The 17,972-nt window shown below is 41.5% G+C and overlaps 1 protein-coding gene across 1 annotated transcript in view; it reads right to left on the bottom strand.

The window, feature by feature from the left end:
* diaph3 (diaphanous-related formin 3) overlaps nucleotides 1–17,972 on the bottom strand; it is a 371,639-nt gene that overhangs the window by 143,345 nt on the left and 210,322 nt on the right. The window contains exons 21-22 of the mRNA XM_072660640.1: nucleotides 12,914–13,153; nucleotides 6,364–6,493 (exon numbers count right to left, since the gene is read on the bottom strand). Coding sequence (XP_072516741.1) covers nucleotides 6,364–6,493; nucleotides 12,914–13,153 — 370 coding nt within the window. The remainder of the gene's footprint in view (nucleotides 1–6,363; nucleotides 6,494–12,913; nucleotides 13,154–17,972) is intronic.

Raw genomic sequence — 17,972 nt, forward strand, 5'->3', positions numbered from 1 at the left:
CAGGCAAATATCGTAATAAAGATCAACAGCAGATATACTGTACAGCCGCGTGGTACAGACTCATTACTGAGACATTTATCGCTGCAACACATTAGGATTAGCAAAGCAACACTTCCATCCGCTCACAGGCAGTTTGTAATGAGGGTATATACTGCATGACTGTTAAAGGAGCGTTTGACTAGCAAAAGTGCAGTCTGCTGTATAGACAGTAAGGGGGAAAAAAAAAATCATTAAAAGTGGAACAGGAATAAAAATAAAGAAGCAGTAACATAATTGCTGAGAGGACAGAAGCAGAGCAAAGCCTTTAAAAATCAAATAAAAAAACTCTAAAGAACACAGAAACACAAGTGATGAGACAGGAAAGAAAAAAAAGAACAAATGCTTAAAAAAGGGGGAGGAATGGAAGGAGGGAAATGGCTCAGTTGGGTTTTTAGTCAATAGACAACATGTTTTAGAGCATGAAACGATGACAAAGGCCATGTAATCTGTCTCCCACACAGGGCTGAGGAAGCTGCTCAGTGCAGTCGTGAAGAAGGACCAGTGACGGCGCTCCAGCTCCGGAACTTCACAATATAATGTGCATCGCAATATGAGCACGATTGCGAGAACACAGAGCTGCTCACCAGTCATTCAAACTGACCTTTTTTGTTGTTGTAAAACAGGGTCATGACCTGTGGCTGCAACAGCAATCTCATTCATTAATCAGCATAGTCTTTCATAGCGGGCCTGTCACAAAAAAGCAAGTACAAAACACTCCAAACAAGCCTAACAACTAAAGTGGTTCTGCTTTGCTGACCATGTTAGCATGAATTATGACTTTCGCAATGGGTTCCTTTTTCACTCTTTTCCGTTGCACTCTTTTGGACAAAACAGTTCAAACCTCACAAGAATTATTAGCTTGCAAAACCTATCAAACAGGCATGGGCAAAAGTGGCGTGGTGTGAGATCAGCAGAAGAGTAACTGGTCTAGTCAGCCTAGTTTGCCAACCTCTTTTTATCCCATTGAATTAAACAGACAGCTTTTGTTGCAGTGCCTTTAAGACTGATAAATGCAGTGATCTCGCTTCAGACTGGCTCTCTGCACTGTGCCTCATTCAGAAAGCAGTACAGGATGAAACTCTCCTTGTGGCTTTAGCATGAATGGGCAGGACTTAACTTCTGTAGGCTGAATAGGCATTCGTATGTAAATATATTTGTGACATCTTAGTTTCTGCATATGGACTGGAAAAATTAACACTCTTACTACTTACATACATACATACAAACTCTTACTACAAGGAACAGAACTAGTTTTATATGACAATAATATTTATATGAATGGTATTCTGACCAATTTTGAATAAATGTAAGATTTAACAAATTGGACATGCTGAAAAGGAACTTTGCTCATAATTATTTTTAGTAATTTTAATAATTTACTTTTAGGTACTGATTTCTGTTCACCCTTGCAATTTTGTCTGCCAGAATTCCCACTCAGATGGAGCGACTGGTGTTGGAAAGACAGAAAGAGAATTTAAAAGGTGTTTTTTCAGTGGTTTTGGATCTGTAACCTACTCGCTAAGCTAGCCTAGCGCTAAAGTAGCTACCGATTCAGATAGCTACAGACAGAATCAGTGCAGCTCAGTATAAGACAGCTTAGTGCAGCTGCTGTTGACTGACACAAATGAAACTGGACCTGTAGCCTGCCAGCTAGGTTTAGATAAGTTAGCTGGCAGGCTAAACACCACAGCACGGACCGTGTTCCAGCTAACTGAGGCTCATATCTCACCTTTGAAGGACAAAGCCTCATATATAAGAGCACAAAGTTCAGCAAATGGCCTTATGAATGTTTAAGACTGTTTTTAGGCACATTTAGCAGACTGGTTGATCCAGGTTTGCTTGCTTTCCTATTTATTTGAACTAAGTGCCTCACTAAACTCTCAATTACGGTGGGCCTGGGTTTTTCCAACCTGTTGTCCACAAAAGCACAAAAATTAGTAAGCTATTTTGGCCTAAATGCAGTCATTTTCTTAAAAAAAAACAAAACAGTTATACTACCCAACCCTAATAGTCTGTATATTTCACAAATCTTCAAGAAGACATCTAACAAACAGCCAAGTAGTGAAGTCAGTATTAAAGGGTTAACAAAGCACTCAAGTACCCAGGCTCATCCCTTTTCAAAGTAGTTGGAGTATTGCCAAGTGCTAATTCACAATATCCTAGAGCCCATGCCACTTCTATGCTTCCGCTATCTCCCTCTAATGATCTCCGCAGATTAAGCTAAATGGGAACACCCTAGAGAGGTCCCTAAGCTCCCTGTAAGCAAGTCTCATTTCTAAGAACAATGCAATACATCTAGGGGTTTCCAAATGCCACTGCTGTAACTGAGAGTCTCTGCCAAACGAAACCACTTTTAAGAATGAGGACTAAAAGCAAAAGATTCTCATTGGACACACACTATTGTAAGCAGAAAATTTGTCTTTCATGAACACAAACATTTCTCAAAGTGCGCCTGTCAGATGGTTTTATCTGTGTTTTTTCAGAAGACCAGTGGAACGAATGGATGATCGATAAACGCTTCTCAGTGCAAGAAAGCGAAGCCTGCAGACTTTTGAGGAACAAATCAGTTTTACTGGCTTTATATCTGATACAGAGTAGCATAGAGTGTTTACCCCGAATACTTGCCACAACAAAAAGACATGCAGACATGGCCATAGCAGACTGGAGGCAACCGAAGAAGTGGTGGAGGGAGAAGATGGAAAAGGAATGGAGAAACACAAACCATGCTTCAGTCACTTTATTTCACCAGAGCCAAGAACGAACACATTAGCCAGTGAAATTCAGTCCCATCTACATACGAGGCAATCTACACCCAGCAAGAGATAGATGTGCTGGTCGTTGGCTTTCTAGTCAATAAACGACGTATCAGAGATCTAAATGTGTAGAGGTGGGTGAGCTACATAATGTCTCCTACAGCTGCAGTAGACAGAACAATCTTACACTCAAACATGATGAATACTTCAGCCTCACTGCATGCAATATCTGCAGCCAACTCAACACAGTGTGTGCTCACAGTATGGCTTATGGTAATGAAAACAGCACATACATCAATGCTGAGAAAGGCAGACAGTGTGGCTGGGCTGGAAAAAGGCTAATCGGAGTGGAATCCACCACCTTTGCTAAATGGAGATGCCTACTTATTGAGAAGAAAAAAAAAAAAAAACAGCACAGAACCTTTAAGATAAATAGAAGATATTCAGGATACACTGTACATCCCAAAGGTTTTGTAGACACCTGCTTATCCAACAGCTATGCAGTAACAGTCTCCACTCTTTTGGAAAGGCTTTACACTAAATGCTGGAACACTGCTGCAAGAGCATTACTAAGAGCAGGTACTGATGTTGGATGATTAGCTTTGGAAGGTGCCCAATTAGTCCACTAAGCCCATGGTTCTCAAAGTGGGTCTGTGACAGTATCTGTCCCAAGGTTCTGGTATTTGAGGCCATGAGGAAACTCGCTATAATAACAAATGGTTATTAGTAGCACAATAGAACAGTCAAGAGCCAAACATAATATACATATGACATTTGGTAGACCTTTGTAATCCCTGCTAAAATAGTTCGTTAAAATAGTAGCCTATATTTGTAGGCTTACCGCTTTCTTTTCTCCTGCGCTACTCAAGCACGTTAGTGTCAGATAACAGGGTATACTGTGTTAGGCCCCATTTTGTCATCTTTACTTGTTAGCTTATTTATTTAAGCATGTCTTTGTAGTTATTATATGTATACTTTCTTTTGCACCTTATATATATATATTTTTTTTTTTTTCTTTCTTTTTTTTCTTCTTTTCTCTTAAACGGATATCCCGCTGTCACTGTAAGATAAAACAGAGAAGGATGGTGTTGATGGTGGGCAAAATGCTGCTAGGTAAGTCACCAACTACATATATCAATTTGCATGATTATTTGCTAACCACGCAAAAAAAGCACACAACACGCAAGTATATCACATTACACTGTGAAAAAGCTGCCCAACATTAAAAACTAGCTTATTTAGAGTTGATGCTGCCATGTTTTCCGTGTGTTTGGTAGCCACTGTATGTTATACTAGAGCCAGTGTAATGACCAGCTGAGTTGCATGTGTTTATGACAGCTGTGTTGACAAACCTCCACTTACGAAAAGGTCATGAATCTGGTGGAGTTAAACAGATATTTTAATTACGTATTACGTATGAATGAAGTATTTTTAGAGTTTTGTTTTATGTATATTTTAGGAAAGGTCTCAAGCAGTTGATATTGCATCTCATACAAATAGTCATTAATATTTTAAGACCAGCAATATATGGAAATATTTCACACAAAGATGTGAACAGTATTCGTTGTCAGAGTTCAGATATACTCATGAGCTGCAAACAAAGCGTTCATAAATAGTCCCATAGCTCTCAACAATAAGGCTTGACCATTGATGTCACAAGTTTTAAAAGGCACACAAAAGTTTCCACAAAAACAGGGATGCTTGACTGTAGTGGTTACAAATAATGGTACAGTACACATACTGCCATTTCTGAGCCCAAGAGCATTGAATAAATAAGAATAGTTTTAACCAGCTACTGTGCTCAAGCAGCTGTTGAAGAAGAGATACTACTTTTGAATTCTCTGCTGGCCTGTCTCTACCCAAATTGAAAATTGTTCAAATCTACACAACTCATGTGGTCATTTACGTAGTAATATTTATCATTCAGACTGGCATATTTCACTGAAAGAGCCAGTATGTGTGTGATTTTATAGTAACCCTGCTAGCAACTACTATGAAAACCGTCTTGTTCTGCAAACTGAAAGATTTTGCATCCTGAATACATAATGCCATATATATTCCGTTACTGCCCAACCCTGAATATACCGTACATTCAGCTCTATGATGAAAAGAGAAAAGCAGAGAAAAGTGAGAAAGACAGATAACTCCAGAAGGTACAGAACGTCACCAAGCTGGCAAGTTAGCATGCTTAAATAGAAGAGCATGTGTCCGTACTTTTGAGCAGATGGTGACAGACATTAACAAACCACACGTTATCACACAGTACGGGGGCCTATGATCTTACCCTGTAAGCATGTCACACACCATGTGTCTTAAGAGCTGTGTTATTTTGAGCCATTATTATAAAATAACTAGCAGTGCAGTCCTGAAAGGAAACAGATTGTGACTAGGGATAGGTGAATACATGGATACTCTATACAATATACATACATCTAAATTTATCTTATGTATTTATGTAGTTGGGTATTCAAGCAAGGAACGTGTAGTTACAAACACTAAACAGGAAATAAATTACGCATATCTGAACGGCAAGTTCTGAATGAACGTAAGACACACAGACACAAAGATAGTGTCTGGATATTTTCACGTGTATCGTTGTGTGACTTCGAGTAACATTTACAGGTACACAAGCAGTTCTGGTTTTGAAGATGCTTCAAAACCCTATTCTGATGGGAATAGTATTACATGGGGAGGCGAGGTAATTCAATTATTACCAGTGATTGCAGTTCTGTCTGAATGAGATGGGCTTTCCTGTGTCAGTAAAGATTCCGGTGCTTTTTACCGTCAGCAAAATTACTTGTAAAAATTACATTAGGTTATATTAATCCCTTGCGAATTGAGACATGGGTAACTATTCAGTCACATCCTGTGAAAAAACACTGCTTTTTTTGTGCATAGTACAGATACCTTGGGTCATCTGTGGCAAACCTCAGTCAAATCCAGAAGAACCAAAAGACTCCCCATAAGCGCAGCACTGCTGGCAGCTTTAGGAAAGTCATTATGCAGCATAGCCTATAGCCTACACGCATGTAGCGTGAACATGCATGGCAAGATTTCTTATCCCGTGCTCATCCCCATGTAAAACTGAATTGGGACGAATAGGGCTTAAAAGTAGCCATGAAAATACGGCATGCATTTAAAATAAATAAATAAATAAATAAAATTAAATAAAAATAAATAAAATAATTTAAAAAAACAACAACAACCAAACAACAAGTGAGCAGCAAGTGCAGTAGTTCAGCAGTTCCTGAAACTACTAAAAATTTCTGGACCCCACTGACCCTTTATTGAGTATTTACTATTTTAACAGCTGTAAAAAAAAAGTTGTTAAAAAGTATATACCTGAAGCCCATAAAATTGACTGAATAATCAGGGACAGATCAGCTCATATTCTAACTGCATACAACAAACCTCATGTTAAACCTTCTGTGTTTTTGTTTTTAACCACATTGAAACCACTTTCTTATCATGAAAGCCAAATTCTATTTATTTCAAATGTAGCTATTCAAAGAGCAAAGAGGGTTCAATCAAATAATGGGAGTTGTTCTTTAGGTTCCATTTGAGTGCATACCTCGACTGGCTCTGTCCACATGTTGAAAGTCATCCACAAATCTGAGAACATCGGGGTATTTCTCCTCACACATTTCAGCCAGGAAATGCAGCAGAGTGGACTTCTGATCAGCTGACTTGGTGTCCTTCAGCTGAGGGGAATAAAGAAGAGAGAGAAAACAATTTTCAAAGCTGAGTCCCGCTCTAAAACTTTTTAAAACCGAAACGCTCATGGATCATTTAACATGTGCAACGTCGGCAGAGAAGCTCAAACGCAGCCCTGAGATTTAAAGAGGACGCATCATGTCCCGTGGGCTGGAGGCCACCTTTGAAACGGTCTCCAAAACTCGTCTGTGAATATTCATTAATTGCTGACTTCCTTCACGAAAGGCCTGTGAAGCCAAAGCTCTGTATAGTCCTGATATTAAGAATATCTTAATAAGATGGTAAGGGGACTTTGGTATTTATGATTGTATGATCAAAACACCATGGGCCAGATTCATGAAGCTCTGCAGCAACAGCACTATGCAAGGCAAAAAGTGAGGCAGGGTATTTAAGTCCTATTTGGTGCAAGAGCTCAGCGTGCCACTGTCTCTTATCCACAGCAGATACTTGTATCGGTATGGGACAAAATTTACATGTTACAGAACTCTGAGCTGGGCTGTGTCTAATCGGAGAAATGGACTGTAATAAAAGGAGCAGTAGTATGGTTTGGTCAAATATAGAAACAAACAATCAACACAGGAAAAAATTGTAAAGCAGTTGATGAAATATGAATGATGAAACACTCATTAGCAGAAGTTAGAATATTTCTATTTCTATATCACTGTCAAAATGACTAATGTTAGAATGTAGATAGAATCTACATTCAGATCAAGTTAATGATTTTTCTTTTAAATCATAACAGAGCAGCAAATTTATATCAACCCTCAATCTGTATCTGATTTGCTGAAGCATTTTTTTAGTCAAAATTGTCTGGGCTGAATGATGCTGGGTGATGCTTAGGCCAAATCCGCCAGGATGAGCTTTTAAATATAATGACTAATCAGCTGGGTGGATTTACATGCATCAAGACTTCCCTGTGTGACCAAAGATGTTTGAAAATCATATGGTCTTTTAATGGGAAATTTACCATCATGTTTGCTGAGTTGGCATTTTTCATTTAGTTAGGAATCACTGATGGCACATTCAAATGTAGAAAATGTAAAAAGCAAAATCTCAGTAATACAGTGTGCTGCCATAACTCCATTTGCTCTTAACATCATGTGAAACCTGGAGGCTTGTTTTGTGAACCTGGCCCCACGTACTAGCATCCACTCATGTGCTTCGCTAAAGGCCCATTGTTATCCATGAAGCCATTAGTATGGATAGTCAAAAAGGTACCTCTGCAGTGTTGTTCGAGGCATATTTAAATGACTTTGGTATATAAGTTTGTATAAGCACTGATCAAAACACTGTTAATATCCACTTGAAACAACCTGAAGGACAAACGACTCGGCTGGAACTAGTCTTCCTCTCTTAATCGCTCCCCTCAACGCACCCCCCCCCCTCAAAACAGAGTAAATATTTATGAGAGGGAGAGAAAGAGAGGGAAGTGAAAAAAGAGACAGAAAGACAGCTACAGAGAGTGAGCGAGGGAAATAGCGTCTTGAAAGAAGCCATCGGCAGCAGCCTCCTTTTTTGCCTGACAAGTTAATTTGATAGCACGCTCTGAAATTGCGGCCAGATTGGAAAAGCAAGATGTTTTCATTGTCAATTATGATTACCATTCGGCAATACGGATACAGGCCTTTGTAAAGGCCGAGGTGCCCCGGAGAGGCGAGAGGAGGAAAACAGAATCCAAAGAGCATTTGATTAGGAGCGATAGCTCAAACGTTATTAAGCTCAGCGGGGTTGTGTGCTCTTCTGATTCTGACACACTGATCACCTGGTGAGATTCCTCGTATCGGCGAAGCCATCAACGAAAGAGATCTGGGAAGAGGGAGGGAGGGGACGACAGAGAGAAAAGAAAGAGAGAGAGAAAAGAGAAAAGAGAGAAGAGAGAGAAAGAGAGAGAGAGAGGGAAAGACACACGCACTCAGAAAATAAATGAAAATTAGCTTTCCATTTTTTTCCTTTCCAGATTGCTTTCCCTTTGAGTGGGTGTGCTCTAAGGGTGGCTTTTGTGCTTGCACAAACACACTGGGTGCAGTGTTTTCTGTCGGAGAGGAAATTTGGAAGCAGAACCGTGGGACGACGTTAAATTAGGCTTTGTTGCTCTAACACCGCGGCCAGTGGGAGAGGCTGGGTGTAGGCTGTGTGTTAACTCAGGAAAAAGATCCCCAAACTGAATTCTTTTAACAACCACTCATTTGCATTAACAGAAAAGCGCTAAATTTCATTCAAGCCAGCGGCATATCGTTGTCTGAACACCACAAAATGGCCATACCACTGTAACAAGCTGTTCACAAATTCTGGGGAAGGCTTTACATGGCCTCTCTTCTTTTTCCTACCGCACCAATCCGGGTTTTGTAAATTTGGCCTTGACCTTGAGGGCCACTGACGACAAAAGCCTTTTTTTGAGTCAGGGCAACAAACATGACTGCGCTAAAGAAAACGTGTCAATGAGAGCTAAATATTTCCTTCAGAGGAGAGATCACAGAAGAAGCCACAAAGGCACGTGACGGGAAAGCTCACTCGACTCTTTTGAAGACTAAACAGGCGCCGAGCGCGATGTGAAAGAAGTAGTCGGTACCAGTGCGACAGGTTAAACTTCCCACAACAAAAACAAACAAACTACCCAACAGATCAACACAGGCATCCAAACAGAACATCAGGACGGGCCCTCAGGCGAGCAACTTGAAAGGCGGGGAATGGCACACTTTCTTTGTCGCTCTCCGCCCGTCAGCAGCGGCACAGCTGTCTCGCTCCCCCCCACCCGCCCCCACCTTTCTGTACTCGTTTGTCGGCTGAGAGAAATCCCTCTATCATTTGAGGAGCACAGCGAAAGCAGTGTGTGAGAGACTTGGGAGTAGTTTCTGCAGCCCTGTACTGGTTCTGGTGTCACAAGACCACTGACATTAGTATCAGTAGACAACAAGAACTTAACTGAAATGTCTGAAATTTGCTAGATGCTTCAGGTTGTATTTTTTTCCTGCAAATGTGAGCTGTTTAAAACGTTTAACACTGCAAGAATCAGAAGAGAAGTACAGCTAAAAAACATTTGACATTGTTTTTGTTTCTTTTGAGGCGATGCCATCAGCAGCCGAAGCCCAAGAGAGCATAATTGTCCATGCTCTTTCCATTTGGGTAGATGGTTATCTCCATCCATCCATCCATCCATCCATCCATCCATCCATCTATCCATCCATCTATCCATCTATCCATCTATCTATCTATCTATCTATCTATCTATCTATCTCTTCAGTGTGATGCTGGCCGGTGCAGGCATCTGCTAGCCGATGCTTCAAGGCTAGGTACCTGATGCTTTCCACTGAGCCCATTGGTCATAGTTCGAAAAGCATGTTGCGCATGTAAAAGGTAAAGGTGTGCCCTCCGCATTTGACCCATCTGTGATAATGAACACACACACACACACACACACACACACACACACACACACACACACACACACACACACACACACACACACACTAGTAAACTAGGGGCACTGAGCACACACACACTCAGAGCGGTGGGCAGCCAATTCCAGCGCCCAAGGAGCAGAGAGGGTAAAGGGCCTTGCTCGGCAGCTTGCAGAGACTGGGTATCGAACCCACAACCCTGTCATCAATAACCTGGTGCTCTAACCGCTGAGTCACCACTGCATGTGTCGGCGGAGGCGTCAGCTGGGTAGTTGGCTATCTAAAATTAGGGGGAGAAATTGCTTAACAATTGGAGAAAAATTTTAAAAGGACAGCAATTAATAATTGCTTTCATTTGGTAATTAAAATATTAATATAATATAACAGCAAAGCCATTAGAGTCACTGTTAAGTTTACCCCTTTATGAAACCATGCACTTCTTTATCTAACTGGAAAGACACTTCTTAAGAAGCAAAACACTAGCTAGTCACCAGCAGCGTGTAGTCTGCTTACACACTAAAGCAAAAAAGCTTGGTTTGTTTGATCATTATGAAATGTCTCCTTCCTGTTAAAGTAAGAAGTTCCAGAGTCTTCAAGATCTAATACAAGCATCATCTTGCAGTTTTTTGAGCAAAGTTCATTAAATGAATTAAAAATGTCATCACTACCCTGATTGCTAAGTGCGTTTTAAAGATGATATGGTGCACAGTTTGCATGCACAGTTATCATGGGCACGTTCAGACAGCAACTTAAGCAGTTGTGCCAGGGTCACAAAATTAGCATATTATGCTACTTCATATGAAAATCACTGTTTCAGTGATGTGCTTAATTATCCTGCAGGATTTCAATTCATATTCAAATGAAGTCTAATTGAAGGGCAGAAACACAAACTAAATGAATATAGTTTATTATACAAGCGTAAATTAACAACTAACAATAACTGTAAACAAATTGAGACACGTCAGAAAATGAAGCCTGCAGCCCTAAGCATATACTTCCCATCCTTAAGACGGCGGCGCTAAGTAACTTCATTAATACAATCTTAAAATTCACCAGGTATCTGTTATACCATGTGCTATATGCTATTATAGATATGCTATTTAACTTTTAACAAACCTTTTAATAAAAGATCGCTACTCTCAATGGCCTCCAGAAGGCCACTGTGGATTGGGCTCATCAAAAAAGGTAAAGGTGCACGTATTTGTCACTGTACAGCGAAATGTGTCCTCCGCATTTAACCCATCTGGTAGTGAACACACCCCTAACACACACACACACACACACACACACACACGTGTTAGGGGCAATGACACACACCCAGAGCGGTGGGCAGCCAACTCCAGCGCCCGGGGAGCAGAGAGGGTAAAGGGCCTTGCTCAAGGGCCCAACAGTGGCAGCTTGCCGAGCCCGGGAATCGAACCCACAACCCTGTTATCGATAACCCAGCGCTCTAACCGCTGAGCCACCACTGATCATGTTCGTATGTTACAACTAGCAAAAAGCAGATGTACCTGTAGCCCATCCGCTTCTCCTTCAAAAAAGCCCCAAATGTGAACATGTTTGTCAGTGCGGAGCTCCTTTGTCAGGTGCTACAAGAGACTTATTAGACAGAGAGGCGTTTTATTATCAGCCTGAGAGGAGAGCGGCCTGGCTACTCAGCTGTAATGCGGTAATGACCATTTTCAGAAGAGCTGAGACACAGCCCAAAAGGGAAGAGCGGGCGAGAAAGAGTGAGAGAGCAAGCGAGAGAGCTGTGGGTTGCCATGGTTGCAAAGATAAACCCTGACTGCTGGAGTGGTAATTAACTACTCCTTTCTGTTTCTATTTTTCCTCTTTAATTTTCTCCACACACCTATACTCCTTCCCAAAACCACCGTCTTACACAAACATAATGCTTTAAAAGCTTTTCACAGGGTAAAATCACCATGTACCTCTGTACCTCCGACTGCAGCTAAGGCACGAAGAAAACACGCCTTAAAGCTTGAAAGAGGGGGGTGGGGGGGCACACACACACACACACAAAAAAAGAGACAGAAGATATATGGGTCACTGAAAGGGGCAAGGTAGCCTCCTACTCAATAAAATATGTGCAAAGAAACACAAGTTACATAATACTCAAAAGCAGCTATCAGACGGCTTCAATGAGGTTGGATTTTAGTTTTAGCCCTCTTTACCTAGCTGAATAATTATACAAATTTTAGCAGCCGGAGGGAAGGAAGGAAAATTCTGAACCCTGTTATGTAGGTAAGCAATAGAGCTTACGCTCACCCACACACACACACACACACACACACACACACACACACACACACACACACACACACACACAAACAAGTAGGAATTACACCATATCTCTTGGACTTTTCTCCTGGAGCGAATGAAAAAGCCATAAAGTGGTTTCAGACCTCTGAGGCTTTGATGGACACCAGAAGACATGGCGGTCTCTCGTGCCTGATAGTGTTAAATGAAATGAAATCTCAACAAACAAAAGCCTTCCAGGCCACAAGAGGCACTTTAGATGGGGAAGGCCGATAGGGGTCGAGAGGGCAGCGGTGGCCCATTCTCCCCCATGCTTCAAAAAGAAGACGAACCATCAGCTTATCCACATCTTTCCATAAAATAAGGGAGAAAGGAGAGGAGAGAGAGAGAGAAAGAGGATGTGGTGCTCACATTTTAGAAGAAGCACTCAATGACCCCGGGGTGTATGTGCAATTGTGTTTGTGTCTGTATATGTATGTTTGGGTGCACTGTCTGCAGCGACAGCCCAAGTAGAGCTGAATAGAAGTACTCCAGATCAACAGATAGGAGATGAAAGCTCATATTTCAGACATGGAACAAATAGCTGTAGTAACTGTACTGCATTGTTTCATATCGATGCTATGCTTTGTGTACTGTAGAAAGATGCTGCAAAAGAAAGTCTGTAAAGAGCTAAAGGTGGGGAGAACGCTGAGATCTTGAGTCACGATCTTTTGGGTCACAATCGATCTTAAACAAAAACAAAGTACCCACCTTGCAGAGGGAGCTGAGGTCAAAGCCGAAGGACTGGGCATTGCGGGAGCCAGCGTTCATGTAGTTGCCCATCAGCAGCACCAGCTCAAGCAGCTTGCTGAAGGCTTTACTCTTCCTCACTTCGTCACACGCCGCGTTCACTGCCAGGATGTCTGGCCGCAGGTGACTCACCTGCTCCTCAAACTGCAGCTTAAAGAGGATGGAGTTCAGCCTCGGCCTCAACCGCTTAACATCACTCATCTGCAATAGAGGGAGAGTAGAGGGAGAGTGGAGTATTATTATTATTATTATTATTATTATTATTATAATTTTGAAGCATTTCTATTGATCTGTTCCTAATGACATTTTAAAAACATACAAAGATCAAATAACAGATTCTAATAAAAAAAATAGATAAAAAAATACAATACAATGCTTACATACAAAGTCTCAACATCAAGCCAAAGCTCAGCATACAGACACACACATTTCATATGATGCTTAACACGACAATCAAGCAAACGTAAACTGCGATACAGACGATCTGAGCAACTTATAACCAGTGATATACACACACAGTCACTGTAGTTATGCACTCTGTCCAAACATTTGTGGACACCCCTTCTAATAAATGCATTCAGCTAGTTTAAGTTGCACTGATTTCTGACACACATATGAAAATGCACACACACAGCTTGTCTAGTCCCTGTAGAAAAGTACTGCCAATAGAGTAGAACTTGCCTGAGCAGATGAACATGAACCTGAACCTATTTTAACCTAAACGATGGCGCTCCATCCAAAACACCTGGGATGAGTTGGGGAGTTAAGGATGAGGTGGGGTGGTGTTCATCCAAAATCCTGACCTCACTAGTGTCCTTGTTGCTGAATGCAATTAAATCCTCACAGCAATTCTCCAGAATCTATTAGAAAGGCTTCCCTGGACAGTAAAAATAGTGACTCCAACATTTTTAAATACTTTAGATTTTGAGAAGAAACTATTAAGTTGCAGGTGTCTCAATACTTTTGTCCACAGAGTTTATAGATTTATGGACCGTAGTGTGACCGCTTACAATGTGTCCGCACTAATGTCCAAACTCTACATGTCAAAAAAAATAAATAAATCACAGCAAACCGAACTCCTTCAGTCCACATTTTTAGAGTCTGCACTTTACAGTGTTCTTTCGTTCCCTAGTTCGGCTCCCGCTAAAACGATAATGTCAGTTTTCTGCAATTTTTCTACCACTTTTGGGTCCAGCATTTTAAAAGCTCTTTATGTAAGAGAAGGCCGCGGTTTTTGTGTTGCTAGGCAATGGTAATGGATGTTGGCAACGCCGTGATCAGGGCTGCGTCTGCCGGAGTTAATTGGTGTGTGAGCGTCCGTGGGGGGAAACGCGCAAGAGGCGGCGTTGAATTACAGACGTTATGCAATTACCACAAATTGGGAAATATTGCGTTCTAAACGTGGGGGGCTCCAGAGTGGTGGCTACGATGACGGAACGCCTTGCGGACACAACGAGGGCAAGAGGAAAAGCTCTGAGAGGGCACAATTAGATGCTGCATGTGTGCACATGAGTTTGTGCAGGAGAGATATAGTGACTGGCGACAGCCGTTCGAAGAGCAGATGATGTATTATTGGTGTGCTGAGAACCACACTGCCCCCCCCCCCCCCCCCCTCCCCCACGGGCTTACTTTATCTTGCACGGCGTGAGTGTGCACACGTGTAAAAAGAATGGCAAGGGATCGGGGCCTAATTCGTCACAATGAAAACAGATTGGCAATAGTGCATCCAGCACGCAGATAAGTAACTCAATAAGGAAGAATGATTAATATGTCTAGAGCCATTTCCCATAATCAGATATTATTGTCTTCTCAGTGGTTTCTCAACATTAAACCTGCTACCAAAACCGATAAAAGCATCCAAACAGACAACAAGTAAACACACAATGCACACGCAACGCTAATACATAATAATCACAATAAATCATCTGTGAAGCACAATTTAAGGGCAGCAATCCCAATTTCTGGTCTTGGTAGGAGGGGGAGGTCCCCGGCTATGCATATCTGCACCCTTGCGCATTCAAATGAGCACAACGGTGGTTCAAAGCAAGTCTAATTCTGGGCAAAACGAATCATCCCTGTCAAGATGCTTAGCACAATTATGACTAGCCGAAATGATTATATATATAAATATATATAAATAAAAAATAAAACTACTACCCCCTAAGACGTACCTTCACACTCGCACACACCCGCACACACAAACGCAAACAAATGAGAGGGCATTAGTACAAAGGGCCGCTTCTTCCTGCTGGAGATAAGCGACGCAAACAGTGCGAGAAGAATCGAACCGAAATGAAAACAGAGGGTAGAAGAGGAATAAAATGGGGCAGAGATAAATGCCTAATTTATGTGTGTAAACACTCTGCCAACTTGTTACAAGCATCCTCTGCGCGTGTCAGACGGCATCTAATCTGCGATGAAACAGACTCCAATTCAAAGCTCTCGCAACCATAAATGTTTGAGGAGGATTAGCACTCCGGAAAAATAGTCGCAGCACGCTCGGAAAAGAGAGATACATGGAATTTTTTATCAGCTGCAGAGTAGAAAAATACCATTCAGAAGAAGTTTGTTGTCATGGTTTTTTGGGCAGATCAGGCCTGTACCTGACATAAATGGTATTATAAACATACACACACCATTTACACACACATACCACAAACAAACATAAGTACACTGGGAAACGCACACTTTTAATGAATTCTATTGGATATTACACTGAACCACCAAATAATCTACATTCAAATGGGTTCTTGAGGGGTTATTTTATTAAAGGCAATGGTTCAACATTAATGTAAAAAAAATGGATTTGGATGCTTAAATGTGTCTTTGCCTGGTTAAAGCATTCATTGCATTGGAAATCATATTTCGATATCATATCATATATTTATTCAGTAAAACACAGGAGGGCGTGCTATACTACGAGATATTGGCACTGTTGTACTGTTGTTGTAGGCAAGAGGCCAAAGGCCGAGTAGATCAGACAATGAACAGACCGGCACAGAACTGATTACCAAAAAAAAAAAACAGTGATCTACAAGAAAGTGCTGGTGTATTTAAACACTGAAGGTCTTAGTGCTCAAACACGTTTAAAGAAATGCTGTTTACAGTCACTACGATAAAAGCATCAACAGTGGATGGAATATTAGCGCCCTGCTTTAAACACTGAAATGGGACATTCATTGAAACCTTTGCCACAATCTGGAATGTAGAAGTTTTTTTTATTTGCACAAGAAGTGTTGTGGTTTTGACGTTGCCTTTAACAAATACTTCAAGAGAATTGTCTAGAGTGACATTAGCAGTAGATAACTTTTGGAATATATATGGACAAAAGTATTGGGACACCTGCTCATTCATTTAGTTTCTTCTGAAATCGAGAGAATAAAAAAAATATATATGTATATAATAATAATAATATAATAATTATTATTATATCATCATACTATTAATTATTATATAATAATAATTAAAAGTATGATGATACCCTTGTAACCCACCTATTCCATTGATTTTACTTATCTACACAGACTAGACAAGCTAAGACTAGAGATGGAAAAATCAACCAGCTCTGTATAGGTAACAACTGGCTCATATGTTTCTAAATAGCCCATCATGAGAGCCAATCATATCACATTCGCAACTTGGATTAAAGCAGCTCTGGACGAGGCTCCTTGGTCACAGAACGCTGTAATTCCTTGCTTAGTCACTGGATGGAACTACTACTACTCATGGAAGGCTGCAGAAGCCCATTTAAGCCAAGGTTGTACTCCGCTCCATGTGCTGGGTCCGCTGCGTTTGTCTGACGGGTATCTGTCTTAAACGTACATAGTTGTAGAATAATAAAAAAAAAAAATTGTAAAGCTAAAGGTAAAAAAAGGTAAAGGTGCAAGTATTTGTCACTGTACAGTGTACAGCGAAATGTGTCCTCCGCATTTAACCCATCTGGTAGTGAACACACACTCACACATGTGTTAGGGGCAGTGAGTACACACACACACCCAGAGCGGTGGGCAGCCAACTCCAGCGCCCAGGGAGCAGAGAGGGTAAAGGGCCTTGCTCAAGGGCCCAACAGTGGCAGCTTGCCGAGCTCGGGAATTGAACCCACAACCCACAAACCATATCCCGGCGCTCTAACCGCCGAGTTGGGGAAAATGGAATAAAGACCTTTAACACTGAGAACTGAGCAACTGAGAACATGCTAGCTACCTACTGAGCAACCCTGAGCTGTGAGTCAGGTGTGCAGAACAGACACCTGCATATTACTGGTGACTAATTAGTTCACATCACTTAGTGGAGGTGTAATGGTAATTGTAATTGTCCAGAAAAGTCACGTCACCTCAAGCTTTAAGTTGTTAGCAGGTTAGCAAACACACCAAGCGAAACCTAGCTCAAGCAGATTGGTGTCTGACTATGACTATAACTGCTAATGACACACTAGAAGCCCCACTTGCCTCACACATCATACAATCACACAGATCAAACTGAACCCAAACTAAACTGACATTCACAATCAACTAAATGCCCTCAATCTTTAAACGTTTAAAACTCACAGACGCTGCTTGCTCTGTTCCATTTCAAGGAGTGTTCAGGAAAATGGCTAAAACCTACAATCCCCGTACCCCAAATGGCCTGTGAAAAACAACCAACATTTCCATAACCATCTTGAATGTAAAATTCATATCCACCTGTCAGTGCTAGGTACAGCAGAGAAGATTCTGGCACCGCGGAGGATCCAGAGGGAATCACAGCTACTGAGCTGCTCCTCATCATTCAGCCAAATCACCATTTCACACAGACACCCAGCACCTCTACTGCAACACACTGCAGTGTGTGTGTGTGTGTGTGTGTGTGTGTGTGTGGATGTGTAGGTGTGTGTGTGTCCCTGTAGACCCTGAATGCACCCTGTCTCTAGTGAGAACGCTCAGCAGCTAGAGAAACACAAGAGCAGAGTAAAGAAGCCTTTAAGAGCAGTCCCCCCCCCCTCACACCCCCACCCACAACCCACCAAACACAGAGACACCCT

Source organism: Salminus brasiliensis, chromosome 17 (genome assembly GCF_030463535.1).
Source record: "Salminus brasiliensis chromosome 17, fSalBra1.hap2, whole genome shotgun sequence".
NCBI classification, from domain to species: domain Eukaryota; kingdom Metazoa; phylum Chordata; class Actinopteri; order Characiformes; family Bryconidae; genus Salminus; species Salminus brasiliensis.